Source organism: Erinaceus europaeus, chromosome 6 (assembly GCF_950295315.1).
Source record: "Erinaceus europaeus chromosome 6, mEriEur2.1, whole genome shotgun sequence".
Classification (NCBI taxonomy): domain Eukaryota; kingdom Metazoa; phylum Chordata; class Mammalia; order Eulipotyphla; family Erinaceidae; genus Erinaceus; species Erinaceus europaeus.
The window spans coordinates 53,004,867-53,021,593 of record NC_080167.1 but is presented as its reverse complement, the minus strand read 5'-3'; the positions used below and the strand labels follow the sequence as shown (position 1 = coordinate 53,021,593).

The 16,727-nt window shown below is 44.4% G+C and overlaps 1 protein-coding gene across 1 annotated transcript in view; it reads left to right on the top strand.

The window, feature by feature from the left end:
* Positions 1-531: 531 nt before the first annotated feature.
* The window catches only part of FAM171A1 (family with sequence similarity 171 member A1), a 128,458-nt gene continuing 112,262 nt past the window's right edge, over positions 532-16,727 (top strand). The window contains exon 1 of the mRNA XM_007526113.3: positions 532-776. Within this exon, the coding sequence (XP_007526175.1) occupies positions 680-776 (97 nt within the window). The 5' untranslated portion in view covers positions 532-679. The remainder of the gene's footprint in view (positions 777-16,727) is intronic.

Below are 16,727 nucleotides of genomic sequence, written 5' to 3'. Positions count from 1 at the left end.
GAACTGACGCAGAGAGGCCCAAAAACAGCACAATGGGAGAGAGGGGTCTTGGATGTCTGCAGCTCGGGTCCATCCCTAAACCACTGCCTGTACCAGAAAGGTGCTCTGCTCATTCATATTCATATTCATATTCATATTCATATTCATATTCATATTCATATGCTCTCTCTGCAATTTGCACAGTTTTAGGGAACCTGTTACCACTGACCTTTAACCCCGGGCGTCCAGCCTGCCCCGGGGACACGGGTGGATGGAAACTGAGGAAAAGCTGCCACACGGCGGTAAACTGAGGAAACGCAGCGAGGCCCGGCCCCACCCGGAGCGGGACGCAGGCAGGTCTCTGGGCTGCAGAGCAGGTCGCTGGGGCCACGGGGTCGGGGCGCGGCCGCCAGGTGGCACCAGGTCCCGGGGCCTGGGCGCGGGCGGCGGGCCGCGAAGGGGTTAATGGGTGGGCGGCGCGGCGGCCGGCGCTCGGGGAACCCCACCCGGGCGCGCGGGCGGAGGCGGAGGGAGCGGCGGGGCTGCGGGGCCCGGCGCCGGGCGGGGGCGCGGCCAATCGCGCGGGGCTGGCGAGCGCGGCCCGGCGACATGGAGCGAGGCGCGGCGACCGGCAGCCCCTGACGCGCCGCGCGGGCCGGAGGTGGGCGAGCCCGAGGCGCCTGGGCCCCGCGGCGCGGAGATGAGCAGGTCGGCGGCGCTGCTGCTCTGCCTGCTGGGCTGCCACGTCTGGAAGGCGGTGACCAAGACGCTGCGGGAGCCGGGCGCAGGAGCCCAAGGTCGGTGTGGAGAGGCGAACGGCCCGGCTTTGTGTGGGCCCGGGCCTGCGGGGCTGGGGGCGCGGGGGCCCCAGGGGACACCCGCTGCCGGGGCTGGAGGGATGGGATGGGACCCCGGCTGTCGCCTCCCGTGGGGACGCATCCGCGCGGCCTTCCCCTCCGTCTGCACCGTGGTCCCGAGGTGGCGGCGCCTGGTTCTCCGCGCGGCTCGCGCCCCTGGCTGCAGGCAGCGCGGCGCTTGGCCCTTTTGTTGTGGCGGCGGCCCAGGGGGCGCCCACCAGCCCCCGGGGCGCCCACCCTGCAGCCCCCGGACCCCCAGGCCCGCGGCAGCCGCCAGCCCCTAGCCTGCTGCAGTTTGGGAAAGTTTCGGGGTCTCCCTGGTCGCCCCACCAGACGTCTCCTCCAGACCTTCGGGGATCGGATTTGTTCAGCCAGAAGGGGAGAAAGACTTGGAGCTCAGAGGCCCTGATCACTTAGATTACATATTTCCAGGTCTGCGTGTCGCCAGCTCGTGTCTTTTGTTTAATCTTTGGCCTCTGCAAACGGGCTTTGGAGCCCAGGGAGTAATGTGGTGGCCTCCGAGGAGAATGGTCCTGAGACTCCCTTTTGTTTTTAAAATAAGAATTTATTGTGGGGAGCCCTGAGGCGTCCTGACACGCGTTTGTGGAGGGAGAATCAGTGCTGCTCTGCTGCTTGCTTGCCTGCCTTTTCAGAGGGTGAGAAGATGGGAGGCCGCGGTTTGTAAACATCTGCAACCAGCCAGGACGCCCATCCTGGGCCTCCTGCAGACCTCTGGGGTCTCCAGCTAAGGAGTTTCCCAGAAGACACACCCGCAATCCACCCTCCCCGGGGCCAGCTCTTCTGGGATAGGTGGGTGTGCTGTGGAGTCTGCTTTGCAGGCAGGATGAAGTAGGAAGGCTGCATCCCAGCTTCCCCCAGTTTGGACCTGCCTGGCTTCCCCACTGTCCTCAGCCCAGCTTCTTTTATTCCCAGAACCTGGGACAGGAATCCCAGGTAGACTCCCACCTGTGATGGTAAGCCAGGAAGAGCAGGCTACCCAGAGTCCGCTGGGCTTAGTTTGTTATCTACATGTTGCGTGAAAGGTCTTCATGTTCCTCACTTGCTAGCTTCTCATTTCTGCGTTGTTGTTGTTTCTATAGCTGGAGTATGATATGGACTTTATGGGTTGGTCATATTGGCAGTTGGATATAGATTGATGGAAAGGGTGACCAAAAGAGCCACATGTCTCTTGTAGAAAAGGAAGCTTCAGAATATTAGGTCATTTGCATTGAGTGGTAACCTCATTCATGAACACCCTTATGATCTTTGAAACAGCACTTTCAACGAATATGATATTTGTATTTCAACGAGGCCATTACTTCCAAAGGAAAAAGTTGGATTTTGTTTTGCACTTGAACTAGGTAATAAATAGAACCATTAAGTTCATCCATTCGTAAAGTAAGAGAAGACATCGTCCCCACTGGGGAAACAGTAAGTTACATAAAAAACCTGGGTTTAGGTAGAAGACTGTCTTTGCTAAGTATTACATGGTATCTCTCAGAAATGTAGTGCTTTGTCAAGAGAGAAGGTGAATGTATTTTTGCCATAGCCAGGAGTATCTTACTTCATAGTGTGGCTTGAATTGGGAGATCGGTCTTATAATACTCCTCCAGCGGGTGTACACACACACACACACACACACACACACTTCCTTTATTTGGTAGGATGAATTTTTAAGAGTTGAGCTGAAGAACTCTACCTGAAATCAAGATCTCATTACTTGGCATCTAGATTTTAAAGTAGCACTATTAAGACACAAAAACTGAGACCTTTCATTCTGTATTGTATTCTGTAACACTTTGGTGCTATACTTTCTTTTTTTAAAAAAATATTTTATTTATTCCCTTTTGTTGCCCTTGTTTTATTGTTGTAGTCGTCGTTATTGGATAGGACAGAGAGAAATGGAGAGAGGAGGGGAAGACAGAGAGGGGGAGAGAAAGACACCTGCAGACCTGCTTCACCACCTGTGAAGGGACTCCCCTGCAGGTGGGGAGCCGGGTTTGAACTGGGATCCTTATGCTGGTCTTGCACTTTGCACCACGTGCGCTTAACCCGCTGCACCGGTGCTATACTTTTTAAGCTAATGGTCCCTCTTCAACAGGAGGATGGACAATTTCACTTTTTGCATTCAAAGGTCACCCTCACACCACAGAGATCTTCAAGCCTTCTTGGCACTTAGATTACAACGTAGTTTTGAAATTCAAGTCTTCTCTGTTCTCCTGGATCACATGCAGCAAAGAAGACAAATGCTGCATCTAATTTCACTTTGCATGTTCCATAGCAAGTATAGTTTTTTTTTTGTACATGAATGGGTGAAGGGTTAAAGATGATATATGCTCATATACTGGAGTGAAGCATTTGCTTATGGTTGTTAGTATTCACTGTAAGACAAAAACACCAATGTTTACACTTCTCTGAGACCTGATTTGTAAGAACTTTGCTATTATTGTAGAAACTGTTCTGTGAGCCATATTTGAAGCATACATTGTGTGTACAACACAGACATTGTGTACCTACAGGATTTAGAAATTATTTAGGTAAAAATTCTAGAAAGTGGAGTGCACAAAAATCATATCCTACAGCATTCCAGTTAGATTTTTCAGACAAAGTGAATCCTTATTGCATCATCTGAGGAAGCTAACATGGCATAATTTCTTGTCAGAAATTTTCTATTTATATATTCTGGATAAAATGTAAAGTTTGGGGAGTCGGGCAGTAGCGCAGCGGGTTAAGCGCACGTGGTGCAAAGCGCAAGAACCTGCATAAGGATCCTGGTTCGAGCCCCCGGCTCCCCACCTGCAGGGGAGTCGCTTCACAAGTGGTGAAACAGGACTGCAGGTGTCTGTCTCTCCCCCTCTCTGTCTTCCCCTCCTCTCTCCATTTCTCTCTGTCCTATACAACAACGAACAACATCATCAACAGCAATAATGGCCACAACAAGGCTACAACAAGGGCAACAAAAGGGGGGAAGATGGCCTCCAGGAGCAGTGGATTCATGGTGCAGGCACTGAGCCCCAGCAATAACCCTGGAGGGAAAAAAAATAAAGAATATAAAGTTTGACTTTAAACTCTCTTCTTACTGTGACCACTTTGAGTTGGCAAAGGATTTCAAACATCAACACTTTAATTTTCAATGGAAGCTTTGGTAGTCATGAGTTTGAACTAGCTCTAGAGTATGTTTGCATGTTATTTATATGTTATTTATATTTATCTATAAATTATACCAAACTGTTGTGAAGTGTTTGTACCATCTACTTTTTTTTCTGGTGAATTTGCAAGAACTGATATTTAAAAATACTGACTCATTTTGAGCTTCTCCACTTTTTACAAAATTGCATTTAGACTAGCTCAAGAGAGGGGCCCCCGCCTGGAGGATCAGTTAAGTCCTGCAGATGTACTCTACAGAGATGTGTTTTTAGAGCCCAGAACTCTCTCTCTTGGTGCCAGAAGGGAGGTTAGAGCTGGGTTAAAGACTTCTTGCTCAGACTTCCAGCATATGATCTTGCTTTCACTGCTCATTATCTATTTCTAACGCATTTTGCAATGATGTGCTAATTTTTTTGTTCATCTCAGAAAAGCTGCAATCTTTCATAAAATTTGAGGTGAGTGGTTAGTTGTCTTCTCTCCAAGAGTCCTGTTCTTTGCCAAACTCCAGTTTCAGTTATGAAATTGTGACCATGGTGATCAGTGGAAAGACCTTGAAGCAGTATAAGCTATCAAGAGGCCAGGGTTGTGAGTGTGACTTACTTTAGCATTGCATTAAGGGCACAGCACCCAAGTCAGAGGCATGGGCTCACATCCCTGGAAAGTGCAGGACTTGGACTTGATTAGCCTGTTAAGCTTCACTGCAAGTCAGCTGTGAGAACTCCATGAAGAAGTGACAAATGTGGGTAGAGGGTAGATAGTCTTAGCCTAATGGTTATGCAAACAGACTTTCATGCCTGAGGCTCCAAAGTCCCACGTTCAATCCCCTGCATCACCATATGCCAGAGCTGAACAGTGCTCTGGTTAAAAAAAAAAAAAAAAAAGTGACAAATGTGTCAAGAGGATTTCAGCTCCAGTCTTTGACAGGACTTTATGAACTACTTTTGTATCTGATTTGTTTTTGCCCTATAATACTTTGTAACTTCACAGCTTATTTACTCAAAATCCTAACCAGAGAAAGGAAATACAACCTGAGTGTCTGTAAACCAATAACTTGAAAATGAAAATGTTTTCTAAGATTTCATAACTCTTTGTCTTCAACCAACTTTGTAGGTTTAGCTGTGCCTCTTTATCATTGTTGGTAGATGCTAATTTTGTAATTTTAGTAAATACCTCTTATTGAAAGAAGATACAGAGGGCTGGGTAAATAGCACAATGATTATGCAAAAGGCTTTCATGCTTGAAGCTCTGAGGTCCCAGCAGTCCCTCACAACACCACAAATCAGAGGTGAGCAGTGTTTTATTGTGTGTGTGTGTGTGTGTGTGTGTGTGTACACACATGTATGTCTTTCATTAAAAGGATAAATTAATAAAGTATTTAAAACATACAGAAATAACTTGGACAGTCAATACACATGTGTAACACTATGTATCGAAGGGAAAGAGTTATGAAAAAATTATTCAGGGTTGTACATAGAAGAATTTGCCCCTGTGATAACAGTTAATCTTTTGTACTTTTTCTTCCATATTCTCTTTTTATCTTCTTTTTTTAAAAGCCAGAGCACTGCTCAGCTCTGGCTTCTGATGGTACTAGAATTAAACCTGAAACGGAGCCTCAGGCATGAAAGTCTTTTGCATAACCATCATGCAAAAGGCTGTCTTCCCAGCCCCAGCAATATTATCTTATGTTTTATTAATGCTGGTAGAGTTTGATCAAGTTATACAGTAATATTGTTTTTTAAAAGTCATTTTCACTAAACAGGACTTTTAAGGACCTTTAAAGGCTGTGGTTCTAGCTAAATTATTCAATTCTAAAAAACAAATATTGCCACTTTGTAAGCCATATGGTCAGTAATCCTGCAGATGCATTTATGTAGAAGGCTTTATATCAAGATAGATGCCAGGATCCTGGAGGCTGGAGACAAGGAAACCCAGGCTAAGAGAAGTAAAGCGAGCTCTGCAGTCCCTGTGGTAGGTGGAATAATGCCCCCCTGAAGTGTCTATGTCCTTATCCCTGCACCCAGTGAATATATTACTTCACAAAAGTGATTTTGCATAGCAGATGAAGTCAAGGATCTTCAAATGGGAAGAATATTCTGGCCCAACCAGTTGGGCCCAACATAATTGTAAGGAGGGAGGCAGGTAGATCAGAGTTGGGGAAGGAAATATGTTATCAGAAGGCAAAGGGTCATGGGTTGGGGGAGATAGCATAATGGTTGTGCAAAAAGACTCTTCATGCCTGAGGCTGTAAAGTCCCAGATTTCTCCATGCCCTTCTCCCCACCCCCACCCACCCCCCCAATACGCCCTAGTTGAATAGTGTTCTGGTCTTGGTGTCTCTATCTCTCTTCCTTTTCTCTGTTTTTCAATCTCTTTCTTTAAAATAGAGTGTGTGTGTGTGTGTGTGTGTGTGTGTGTGTGTGTGTGTGTGTGTGTGTGTGTGTGTGTGTTTAAAAAGTAAAGGATCATGGTCAGAGAGATTGAGGATGCTTCACTGATGACTGTGAAGACAGAGGAAGGGGTCAGGAGCCATGGAATGCAGGTCGGGGCTGGGAAAAGCAAGTAAATGGATTCTCCTCTAGATCCTCCAGAAGGGAAGGAGCCTTGCTGATACTGACTTTATTTAGCCTAGTGATTTGGGAAGCTTCTGAACTCCAGAACCATAAGCTAGTAAATTCACATTGTTCTAAGTTACTGAGTTGTAATCATTTATTGCAGGAATAGAAATATGGGGGTTCAGGCAGTGGCACACCTGGTGAAGTGCACATATCACCAAGCACAAGGACCCGTGTTCGAGCCCCTACTCCCCACCTGCAGGGGATCCGCTTCATGAGTGTTGATGCAGGTCTGCAGGTCTCTGTCTTTTTCTCCCTCTCTCTACTTCTCTGCACTCTCTCAATTTCCCTCTATCCTATTTAATAAAAATTAGAAAGAAAAAAAGGGGGGGGGGAAATGGTCACTGGGAGCAGTAGATTCATAGTGCCAGCGCCAAGCCCCAGTGATAACCCTGGAGGCAAAAGAAAGAGAAAAGGAAGGAAGGGAAGAAGGAAAGAAAGAGAGAGACAGAGAGAGAGAGAGAGAGAGAGAGGAAGGAAGGAAGGAAGGAAGGAAGAAAGGAAGGAAGAGAAAGAAAGAAGAAAAAAGGAAAGCGAGAAAACTAATATAGACCCTAACCCTCAAAAAGTGTGGGAGGAGATGTATCCTTCTGCTCAGGTGATGGTATAGTGTGGACCACAGAAGACATTTGGAGAAGTGCATGGGTTTTTGCATCTGTTTAACAGTATTCTGCTAAATTGGAATGATGATGAGCCTCCTTGTGCACAACAACTCAAGAGACCTACCAGTACCCAGGGTCACCAAATACACCGTAACCACCACTACCACCTCCACCAAAAAAACCTGTTTGTCCCCAGATAAGATCAGTAGGCTATGACTTTTCTATGTAAGCAGGTTTCATCGAATTCTCTGTGCTCCTTCTGCGCAGTTGGAATGATTTACACCTCCAGGGTATAGTTTCTCAACCAGGGGGTTGAGAAACTACTTTTAGAAATCTTGCTTGCCTTTCAGTTTTACTCTATTTTTGTTAAAATTTAACTAGATAGGGGCCCAGGTGGTGGTGCACCTGGCTAAGCACACACATTACAGTGCACAAGGACCTGCTATCAGGCTTCTGGTCTCCACCTCCTGGGGGAAAGCGTCACAAGTGGTGAAGCAGGGCAGAAGGTGTCTCTCTATCTCTTTCCCTCTCTTTCTTCCTCCCATCTCAATTTCTCTCTGTCTCTATCCAACAACAAATAAATAAAAGACTTTTAAAAAATAAGCAATAAAATTTATTTCTAAAAAATTTAAATGAAGTCAAAGAGGCTCATGATTGGATGCCCCATACCCCCAAGCTTTATAGAACCAAATGATTAGAGATGTCTCTTCATGGAGCGACCTTGAGGTGTTGAGAGTGGGCACATCCCTCTGACTCTTCTTCACATTCCTTTAAAGTCCATGAGCCCTGTGGCTCCCCCAAGTCCACGGGAACAATTGAAGTCACTGCCTCTCATGCAGGCAGTGGAAAAACCCGAATAATGCTGGACTCTGAGTCAGACAGTTCAGGAAGAGTACATTGTACAGTCGCATGCAATTTCCACCTCTATGAGCAGAGGCGTTCAGTTCACTGTCGCCCAGAAAAGGGGGAGGCATATGGTATGTGGAGCAGGTCCCAGAACAGCTGACGGGTCAGTGGGTAAAAAGCAGAGCAGTGTGGGATGCAGACCTCATGGGCTGAGAGCAGGAGAAGGGTAATGAAGTGTCCTGGCACAGGTTTGCTTGCAAACAACAGAACTCAAGAATGGAGAGAAGCTTGAAACTGTCCCATTACAGAACTTTAGCCAAAAAGTATGTAACTGATGGAGAAAGGGAGGGAATCACTCAATTGTTTTAAAGCTGAAGACCTGGCCAGAGTTTAAGCTTCTATACTTCACTTCCAGCGTCTCTCACAGACATTCCTTCATTGCATTTTCCATGCACGCCTTAGCCTCATCAAGTTCTTGCAAAAGGAAGCGTGTCTGTCTCCCTGTTTTCGTCTGTTTTTGTTTTTCTGTCCAGGCTGACACTATGTGTTTCCTCTTCAAACACTATTTTATTCCTGTTTCTCTTATGCAGAAAGATGTTTAATATTTTCCAGTTGGCAAAAAAAAAAAATTTAGATCACTACATTCTGACCTTTGGAAACTTCTCCCTATGCTTCTTGCAGCACTATTTCCTATGCTTCACCAACTTAAATCATCTTCTGTAGGTAGCATCTTTCATTTAGTATTCCTAAAAGGTTATTGCACACCCTCACTTTTCTTTTTTTTTCCATTTTTTATTTGTGATTAATAATGAGTATATATATAGAGAGAGCCTCCAGGGTTATCGCTGGGGCTCAGTGCCTGCACTATGAATCCACTGCTCCTGGCGGCCGTCTTTTTTCTGTTGTTGTTATTGTTGTTCCTGCTGTTGTTGTAGGATAGGAGAGCAAGAAATTGAGAGAGATGGGGAGGAGAAAGATAGACACCTTCAGACCTGCTTCACCACTTGTGAAGCAACCCCCTGCAGGTGGGGAGCCGGGTCTCGAACTGGGATCCTTGTGGCAGTCCTTGCGCTTCGCATCCTGTGCACTTAACTAGGTGTACTACTGCCTGGCCCCCAAGTTACAATATTTTAACATTACAACGTGTATTTCCACACCACACCCACCAGCAAAGTGCTATGTACCCTCCCTCCACCTCCCAACAACAACCACAGTTCTCACAAGTCTTAGAAAGTTTAATTGCTACTTTTTTTTTACTTTCTCCTTTTAAAAAAAATATATATATTTGTATTAATTGGCTAGAAACAGCCAGAAATCGAGAGGAAGGGGGAGGTAGAGAGACACCTGCAGTATTGCTTTACCACTTGTAAAGCTTTCGCCCTGTGGGTAGGACTGGGGGCTAGAACCCAGGTCTTTGTGTATTGTAATATATGTGCTCAACTAAATGTGCTACCAGCCAGCCCCACCCCCTTTTTTTATTTTACCAGAGCACTGCTCAGCTCTGGCTTAAGGAGTTTGGAGGATAGAATCTAGGATTTTTGAGCCTCAGGCATAAGAGTCTCTTTGCATAACCATTATGCTACCTACCCTTCCATCCCCACTCTGTTTTTCCTTTTTTTCTCTTTTTCTTCAAGTTCATATGTATCAGTTCTCTATATTCCACATATGAGTGAGACCATCTACGATCATCTGGTAGCTGTCTTTCATCTCTTTACTTATTTTGCTAAGCATAATAACCTTTAGTTCCATCTATTTTGTCCCGAAGGACACAATACTATATTTTTTGATTGCAGAGTATTATTCCATGGAATATATATATATAGATAGATAGATAGATAGATAGATGTCATAATTTTTCTAGACAGTCATCTGTCGATGGGCATTTAGACTGATTCCATTCTTTCACTATTGTAAATAATGCAGTTATGAACATAGAGGTGCATATGTCCCTCCAAATCAGTGTATTGAATAAAGGCCTGAGTGGTATAGTTGGAACATAGGGTAATTCCATTTTTATTTGTTTAAGGACTCTCCATACAGTCTTGCAAAGGGACTGTACCAGTCTGCATTCCCACCAGCAGTGAAGCAGAATTCCTTTTTCTCCACAACCTCTCCAATACCTGTCATTTCCTGGTTTGTTAGCGTAAGCCATTCTCTCAGATGTGAGATCAATCTCAGTGTAGTTCTTTTTTCTTTCTTTTTGTCTCCAGGGTTATTACTGGGGCTCAGTGCCTACACTATGAATCCACTGCTCCTGGAGGCTATTTTTTCCCCTTTTGTTGCCCTTGTTTATCATTGTTGTTGTTATTATTATTGTTCTTATTGCTACTAGATAGGATAGAGAGAAATCTCAAGAGAGGAGAAGACAGGGGGCGAGAGGAACACCTGCAGACCTGCTTCACTGCTTGCAGAGTGACCCCAGGCAGGTGGGGAGCCGGGCCCTCGAACTGGGATCTTTATGCTGGTCCTTAGGCTTGCGCCATGTGCACTTAATCCCGTGCACTTAATCTCCTGCGATGTGGCCCGGCCCCCTCTCAGGGTAGTTTAAATTTGCATTTCTCTAATGATAAGTGGAGTATTTCTTAATGTGTCTGTGGGCCATGTATATCCCCTCTTTAGAAAACTGTTTAGTTTTTTGGCCCACTTTTTCTTTTTATTAAGTTAGCTTTATTTCTTTCATAGATCTATACCAATTCTGTATACATTTTTGTTATCAGTTGCTTGTTGGGTGTATGATGTGCAAAAATAAATATCTTCTCTCATTTTCTGACACCATTATTTCTTCACCTACAGTCATGCTCTCCTTTTCTGCTCTGGAAATCCTAGAGGTATAGTACCTGCTGTTTAAAGATGGTGTGATGAATATTATTTTTAAAAGGATAGTTGGAGAGGGGAAAATATATTGGATTGCTAGAACAATGACGCATTTTTAAAGAACTTTTTATTTTACTTATTTTTTTAAATCAGTGCTTTTTTTCCCCTTTTATTGCCCTTGTTTTCTTATTGTTGTAGCTATTACTGTTGTTGTTATTGATGTCGTCGTTGTTGGATGGATAGGACAGAGAGAACTGGAGAGAGGAGGGGGAAAGGCAGAGAGGGGGAGAGGACGATAGACACCTGCAGACCTGCTTCACCGCCTGTGAAGTGACTCCCCAGCAGGTGAGGAGTCAGTGGCTCGAACCGGGAGCGCCAGTCCTTGTACTTGGCACCATGTGCGCTTAACCCACTGTGCTACCGCCTGACTCCCTATGACACATTTTTTTCCCATAGAAAATACATCCTGACTTTTTCTAACACCCTGGTATCTTGGTTGGTAAGTGTGATTGTTTTAGAAGTCTTAACCCTCATATACTTACAGTACAACTGAAAAAGAAGTAGAAAAAGCAAATGAATAAAGTAGGAAGGATATCACTAAGGTCCTCTTAATGTGATTAAGCAAAAGACTCATGAATAAGGTAAAACCTATATATATATATATATATATATATATATATATATATATATATATATATATGACTAAAAGACCAGCTGTCATTTGTGTATTTACAAATATTTCAAGGATTTATCCAGAGGGTGAGACAGAAAGTTTTATCTCACAGGTAATAAACATGCAGATATCTCTTTGTGCTCCTAAAGGTTGTAGGTTAGGCAGGAGAGATATTTGGTTATTCAAGTATTTAAACATCAACAGCTTCAGTTGGGCAGTATCGGTGCTGTAGTGAATTTCAACACTAATTGGAACCCTGAATGATAACTATAGAACCTGTTAGGTAAAGTGCTTCCATGTTATTTAAATTGTATTGAAAAAGTGGCCCTGGAGGTGATAAGAGTGGCTAGAGCTTTAGACTTAAAGGCACAAAGGCCCTGCTTCAAATACCAACATTGCTCTTTCTCTCTCTCTCTTTCTCTATCTTCCCATCTCTCTCCTTCTCATGTAAGTAAATTTACAATTTTTTTTAAAATTTAAGTTAGATTGTATTAAAGACATAATCATCTAATATGGGGGCCAGGAGAGAACTCAGTCCATAGAATAGCCACTTTACCACGAGCAAGGTCCTGAGTACCAGCATGGCACTACTGCCCAGCACCCTGACTAAGGCTATCTTTAACCCATAAGGTGAGTTATATTAGTGAGACTTCTGATTTTAGAGCAGTAACCTGACTAGTAGCACATTCTCCATAAATCTGATTTTCTCTCTTGCTCTTTATACTGCTAGTGTTCAGTGAGGTTGTGGTTTGGTTGCTTTGCACCAGGTTTATACCTTGTATTTCTTCTCTCAGAGAGAAGGTCAACAAGAAGCATTTGATAACGGAAATTCATCTTACATTTCCCATCTCAACACATGTAACATGGCTCTTCACATTTAATTATTAATATTTTGCTTATGCTTGATTTTAATGTTAGTATTTGTCATTTAGAGTTGATTATCAATGGTATTTTTCATGATTAGGATAAGTGCTTTGCTGGAAAGGAAGCTGGTCATGCCTTTTATGAAATAAAGGTAGAAAGAGGGTAACTTAAGCCATTTGGAGTGCTATAGTGGAATGCTATAGACTGGGTGGTTTATAAACAACAGAGAGTTACTTCACACATTCCTGGAGTGTGGGCAGTCCACAGTCAAAGTGCAAGGAGGTTCAGTGTCAGTGAGAACCTGCTGCCTGCCTCAAAGGTTGAAGGGATGAAGGGACTCTCTGGGGTCACTTCATAGAAGGACATCAATCCCACTCATGAGGGTTTCCTCCTCTAACCTATCACCTCCCAAAGACCCCAGTACCGTCACAGTAGGAATCATGTTTCAGCATATAAATTGAGGAGACACGAGCATTCAGTCTGTGATAAAGAACATGCAACATTTAATTTTTAAAAGTTTTTTTTAACTCTGCTTTGCAGTAATCATGGGTGTAAGTTAGTAAAATTGCAGAATGGAAAGGAAGAAATTATTTTATTACTTATCAGATAGAGACAGAGAAATTGAGATGGAAGCAGAGAGGGAGGAAGCAGAGAGGTGGGGACACTTGTACTGTATCACCACTCTGCAGGTGAGGACAGGGAACTTGAACCCAGGTCCTTATGTACTGTAACATGTGCACGCAACCAAGTGTGCCACCACTCAGTGCTAAGAAAAAAAATTTGGGGGGATAAAGACCGAGAGGAAGGGAGTGAAAGAAACCACTTCAGTGGTCTGGGAGGTGGCGCAGTGGCTAAGGCTTTGGACTTTCAAGCATGAGGTCCCGAGTTCAGTTCCTGGCAGCACATGTACCAGGGTGATGTCTGGTTCTCTTTCTTGCTCTCTCTCTCTCTCTTTCTCTCTTTCTCTCTCTCTCTCTGTCATTTCTCATGAATAAATAAATAAAATCTTTAAAAAAAAAGAAAGAAAGAAACCACTTCAATGTGGTGGGGGCTAGGTTTGAACTTGGGTCACACGTGGCAAAGCAGCACATTATCTAAGTCAACTATTTCACCCACCCAACCTATTTTTTAAATTTAATTTAACTACTGTGTTTACCAGAGCACTGCTCAGTTCAAGGAATTGAACCTGGGACCTCAAAGCCTCGGGCATGAAAGTCTGTTGTATAAACTACCATGCTATCTGTCTAGGCCTAAAGCTCCCCCCCCCACTTTTTTTCTTTTGATCATTAGAGAGAGTGTGTGTAGTAGCAGGGCTGCCACAGTGATTTGAACCTTTCTGATGAGGCTTCTTTTCTAGAAAGCAGATAAGGACGTGGCCTGCTGGGTGGTGTCCTGTATGACGCTAGCAGCGTAGTGTCTGATCCTAATGCCAATGCCAGATGTCAGATTGATGGGTCTTTCGGTTCATGTTCAAAGACAGTTTGGAATCAGGTCACTTGGCGTTGCTGGCTGTGGTTATCTGCTGACATGTCATCTGGTTAGCGCTGTGACTGCAGGCTGGATGAGGAGCTCACGGAGCCCTCCCACAGAGCACCATCTTCAGCCATCACAGAACCACCGGACTGAATTAATCCAGCAGACATGTTGTTAAACACAAGGCAGCTAACTGGGGAGCTTCAGAGTCTTGTTTGTGAAAGGCAGTCCCATCCCAAAGATTTGGCCTTAAAACAAAAAAGGCACAAGGTCCTGGGTTCAAGCCCTCAGTTCAAGTTGCAGGGGGGAAGCGAGCAGTGAGGCAGGGCTGCAGGTGTCTCTTTGTCTCTCTCCTACTCTGTCTCCCCCTTCTCTTTCAAATACTCTGTCTCTATCCAAAAAAATAATAATACCAGGATCCTCAGGGTGTTTTGCTTTGTTTTTGTTTGTTTGTTGTTGTTGTGCTTCTTTGTTTGGGTTTTTAGATGGGGGGAGCCCACGGCACCAAAGCAGTGGAAGCCAGGTTTGAACCTGGTGGCACAAATGGCCAAACAGTGCACTATGCAAGTGAACTATTTCACTGGCCAGGGATCCTCAGGTATTCTTAGGGCTGTTCTGTTAGTTTTCTGTTGCTGTCTTCAGGGATCACTACAAACAGTGACTTGAAACAACATCCATTATAATCTCACAGTTTCAATGGATAGATTTGTGCTCAAGATCTGAGCTCAGCTTGGCTTAGCTGAGTCTATTTTTGGCTCTCAGGATATTCAAAGTACCAGAAGGGCTGTGCTCCTTTCTGGAGCTTTCCATATTCATCCAGCTTGTCAGAACTCAGTCCCTTGTTGGTGGAGCCAAGTTCCTTGTTTCTTTTCTGGCTGCCTTCTGAAGTCTTTCTTTATACTCAGCTGCTAACCTTAATGATCTCTCAGACTTGTCATTTAACACAAGGTATTTGCAAGTCCCAGGAATGAGGGCAAGGGGATCTTTGTCGGGGAGGGGCTCATTCTGTCCAAGTATTGTGTTTAAACCATCAGACAATCAAAAGTAATAATTTATTTTGATAAGTGTGATTTACAAAAGTCTCAGAACTTGTGATGATCTATGTTGTAGTAAATGTTGTTGCATCAGTGTGATGAGTGCCATTCCCTCTCAGCTCCATCTACCTGGACAGGGAACAGATAGCAGTATGATTTGATAGCATGTATTAGGCGCTGATTGCATTTCCTGCAGGAGCTAAATACCTAGGTTGATCACTTTATTTACTCTGCACATCAATTGCACAAGTTGTGAAAATCATTCCCCTTCTCTAACAAGGAAGTCAGACCAGATCTCCAAAGCAAGTGGCAAAACCCAGTTTTGATTGGCATTGCATTTTACCAATAAAAGCAGGGACTTTTAATGTCCTGGTCCCTTTTACGAAGAAAGACAAAGACAGACCACTATGATTCCTACTTGCCTTTGAAATCTGGGAAGCAGCCATGACCAGTGACTTCTGAGAAGCCCTTGGAAGCAAATTATCTCAATGAATAGCCCATCTGATCATGTAGGGATCCTTTACCACTCATCTGCAAGGTAACCAGTCCATGGTGTGCAGCTCAGTATGTGTGCATGCACAGCCTCCATCCCATCTTGGATGGAGAAGGAAGAGAGGGAGAACAGGGTCTTGTATTTGCACGCTGCTGGTGCAGAGCTAGGTCTGACTCAGTGTCTGCTCTCCTCTTTAAAGGAAGCCTAGATGCAGACCAGAAGGTAGGTAAAAGCTAAAGCACTGCACTCGCAAGCATGAGGTCTGAGTTTGCTCTCCAGCTTTGTGTATTGCCAGTGTGATGTTCTGGTTCTTTAAGTAAATAAATCTTAAAATAAAATAAAAGAATCCCAAGCATCAGAAGATGCAAGAAGTGGATTAAAAAAAAAAAATTCCAGGTTCTCTTTATGGCCAGGTGTCTTCTAGAAGTTGTTCTTAAGTCATAGTGGATTGTGTTAATTCTTGAAAACATTCTAATAGCCTCTGTTTTAAAGTTAAAATGTTAATCTAAATGTTTCTATTACAGAAATTAGAAAATTAGAATCAACATGTGCATCCCAGAAAACCATGTGCTATAAAAAGATTGTTTTAATTTTTCTAATTATATATATTTTTTCCCTCCAGGGTTATTGCTGAGCTCGGTGCCTGCACCATGAATCCACCGCTCCTGGAGGCCATTTTTTTCCCTTTTTGTTGCCCCTGTTGTTGTAGCCTTGTTGTGGTTATTATTATTGCCATTGTTGATGTTGTTCATTGTTGGATAGGACAGAGAGAAATGGAGAGAGGAGGGGAAGACAGAGAGGGAGAGAGAAAGACAGACACCTGCAGACCTGCTTCATCCGCCTGTGAAGCAACCCCTGCAGGTGGGGAGCCGGGGGCTCGAATCAGGATCCTTACGCCAGTCCCTGCACTTTGTGCCACGTGCGCTTAACCAGCTGCGCTACCGCCCGACCACCAATTATATTTATTCATTGGATAGAGACATCCAGAAATTGACAGGATAGGGGGATAGAGATGGAGAGAGACAAAGAGACACCTGCAGCCCTGCTTCACCACTCGTGAAGTTCTCCCCCACACCCCTGCAGGTGGGGACCAGGGGCTCAAACATGGGTCCTTTTGCACTGTAATGTGTGTGCTTAACCAGGTTCTCCACCACCAGACCCCACTACAAAAAGTTTTTTTTTTTCTTTTTCCTCCTCTAGGGTTATTGCTGGGCTCGGTGCCTGCACCATGAATCCACCGCTCCTGGAGGCCATTTTTCCCCCCTTTTGTTGCCCTTGTTGTAGCTTCGCTGTGGTTATTATTATTATTGCCCTTGTTGACGCAATTCGTTGTT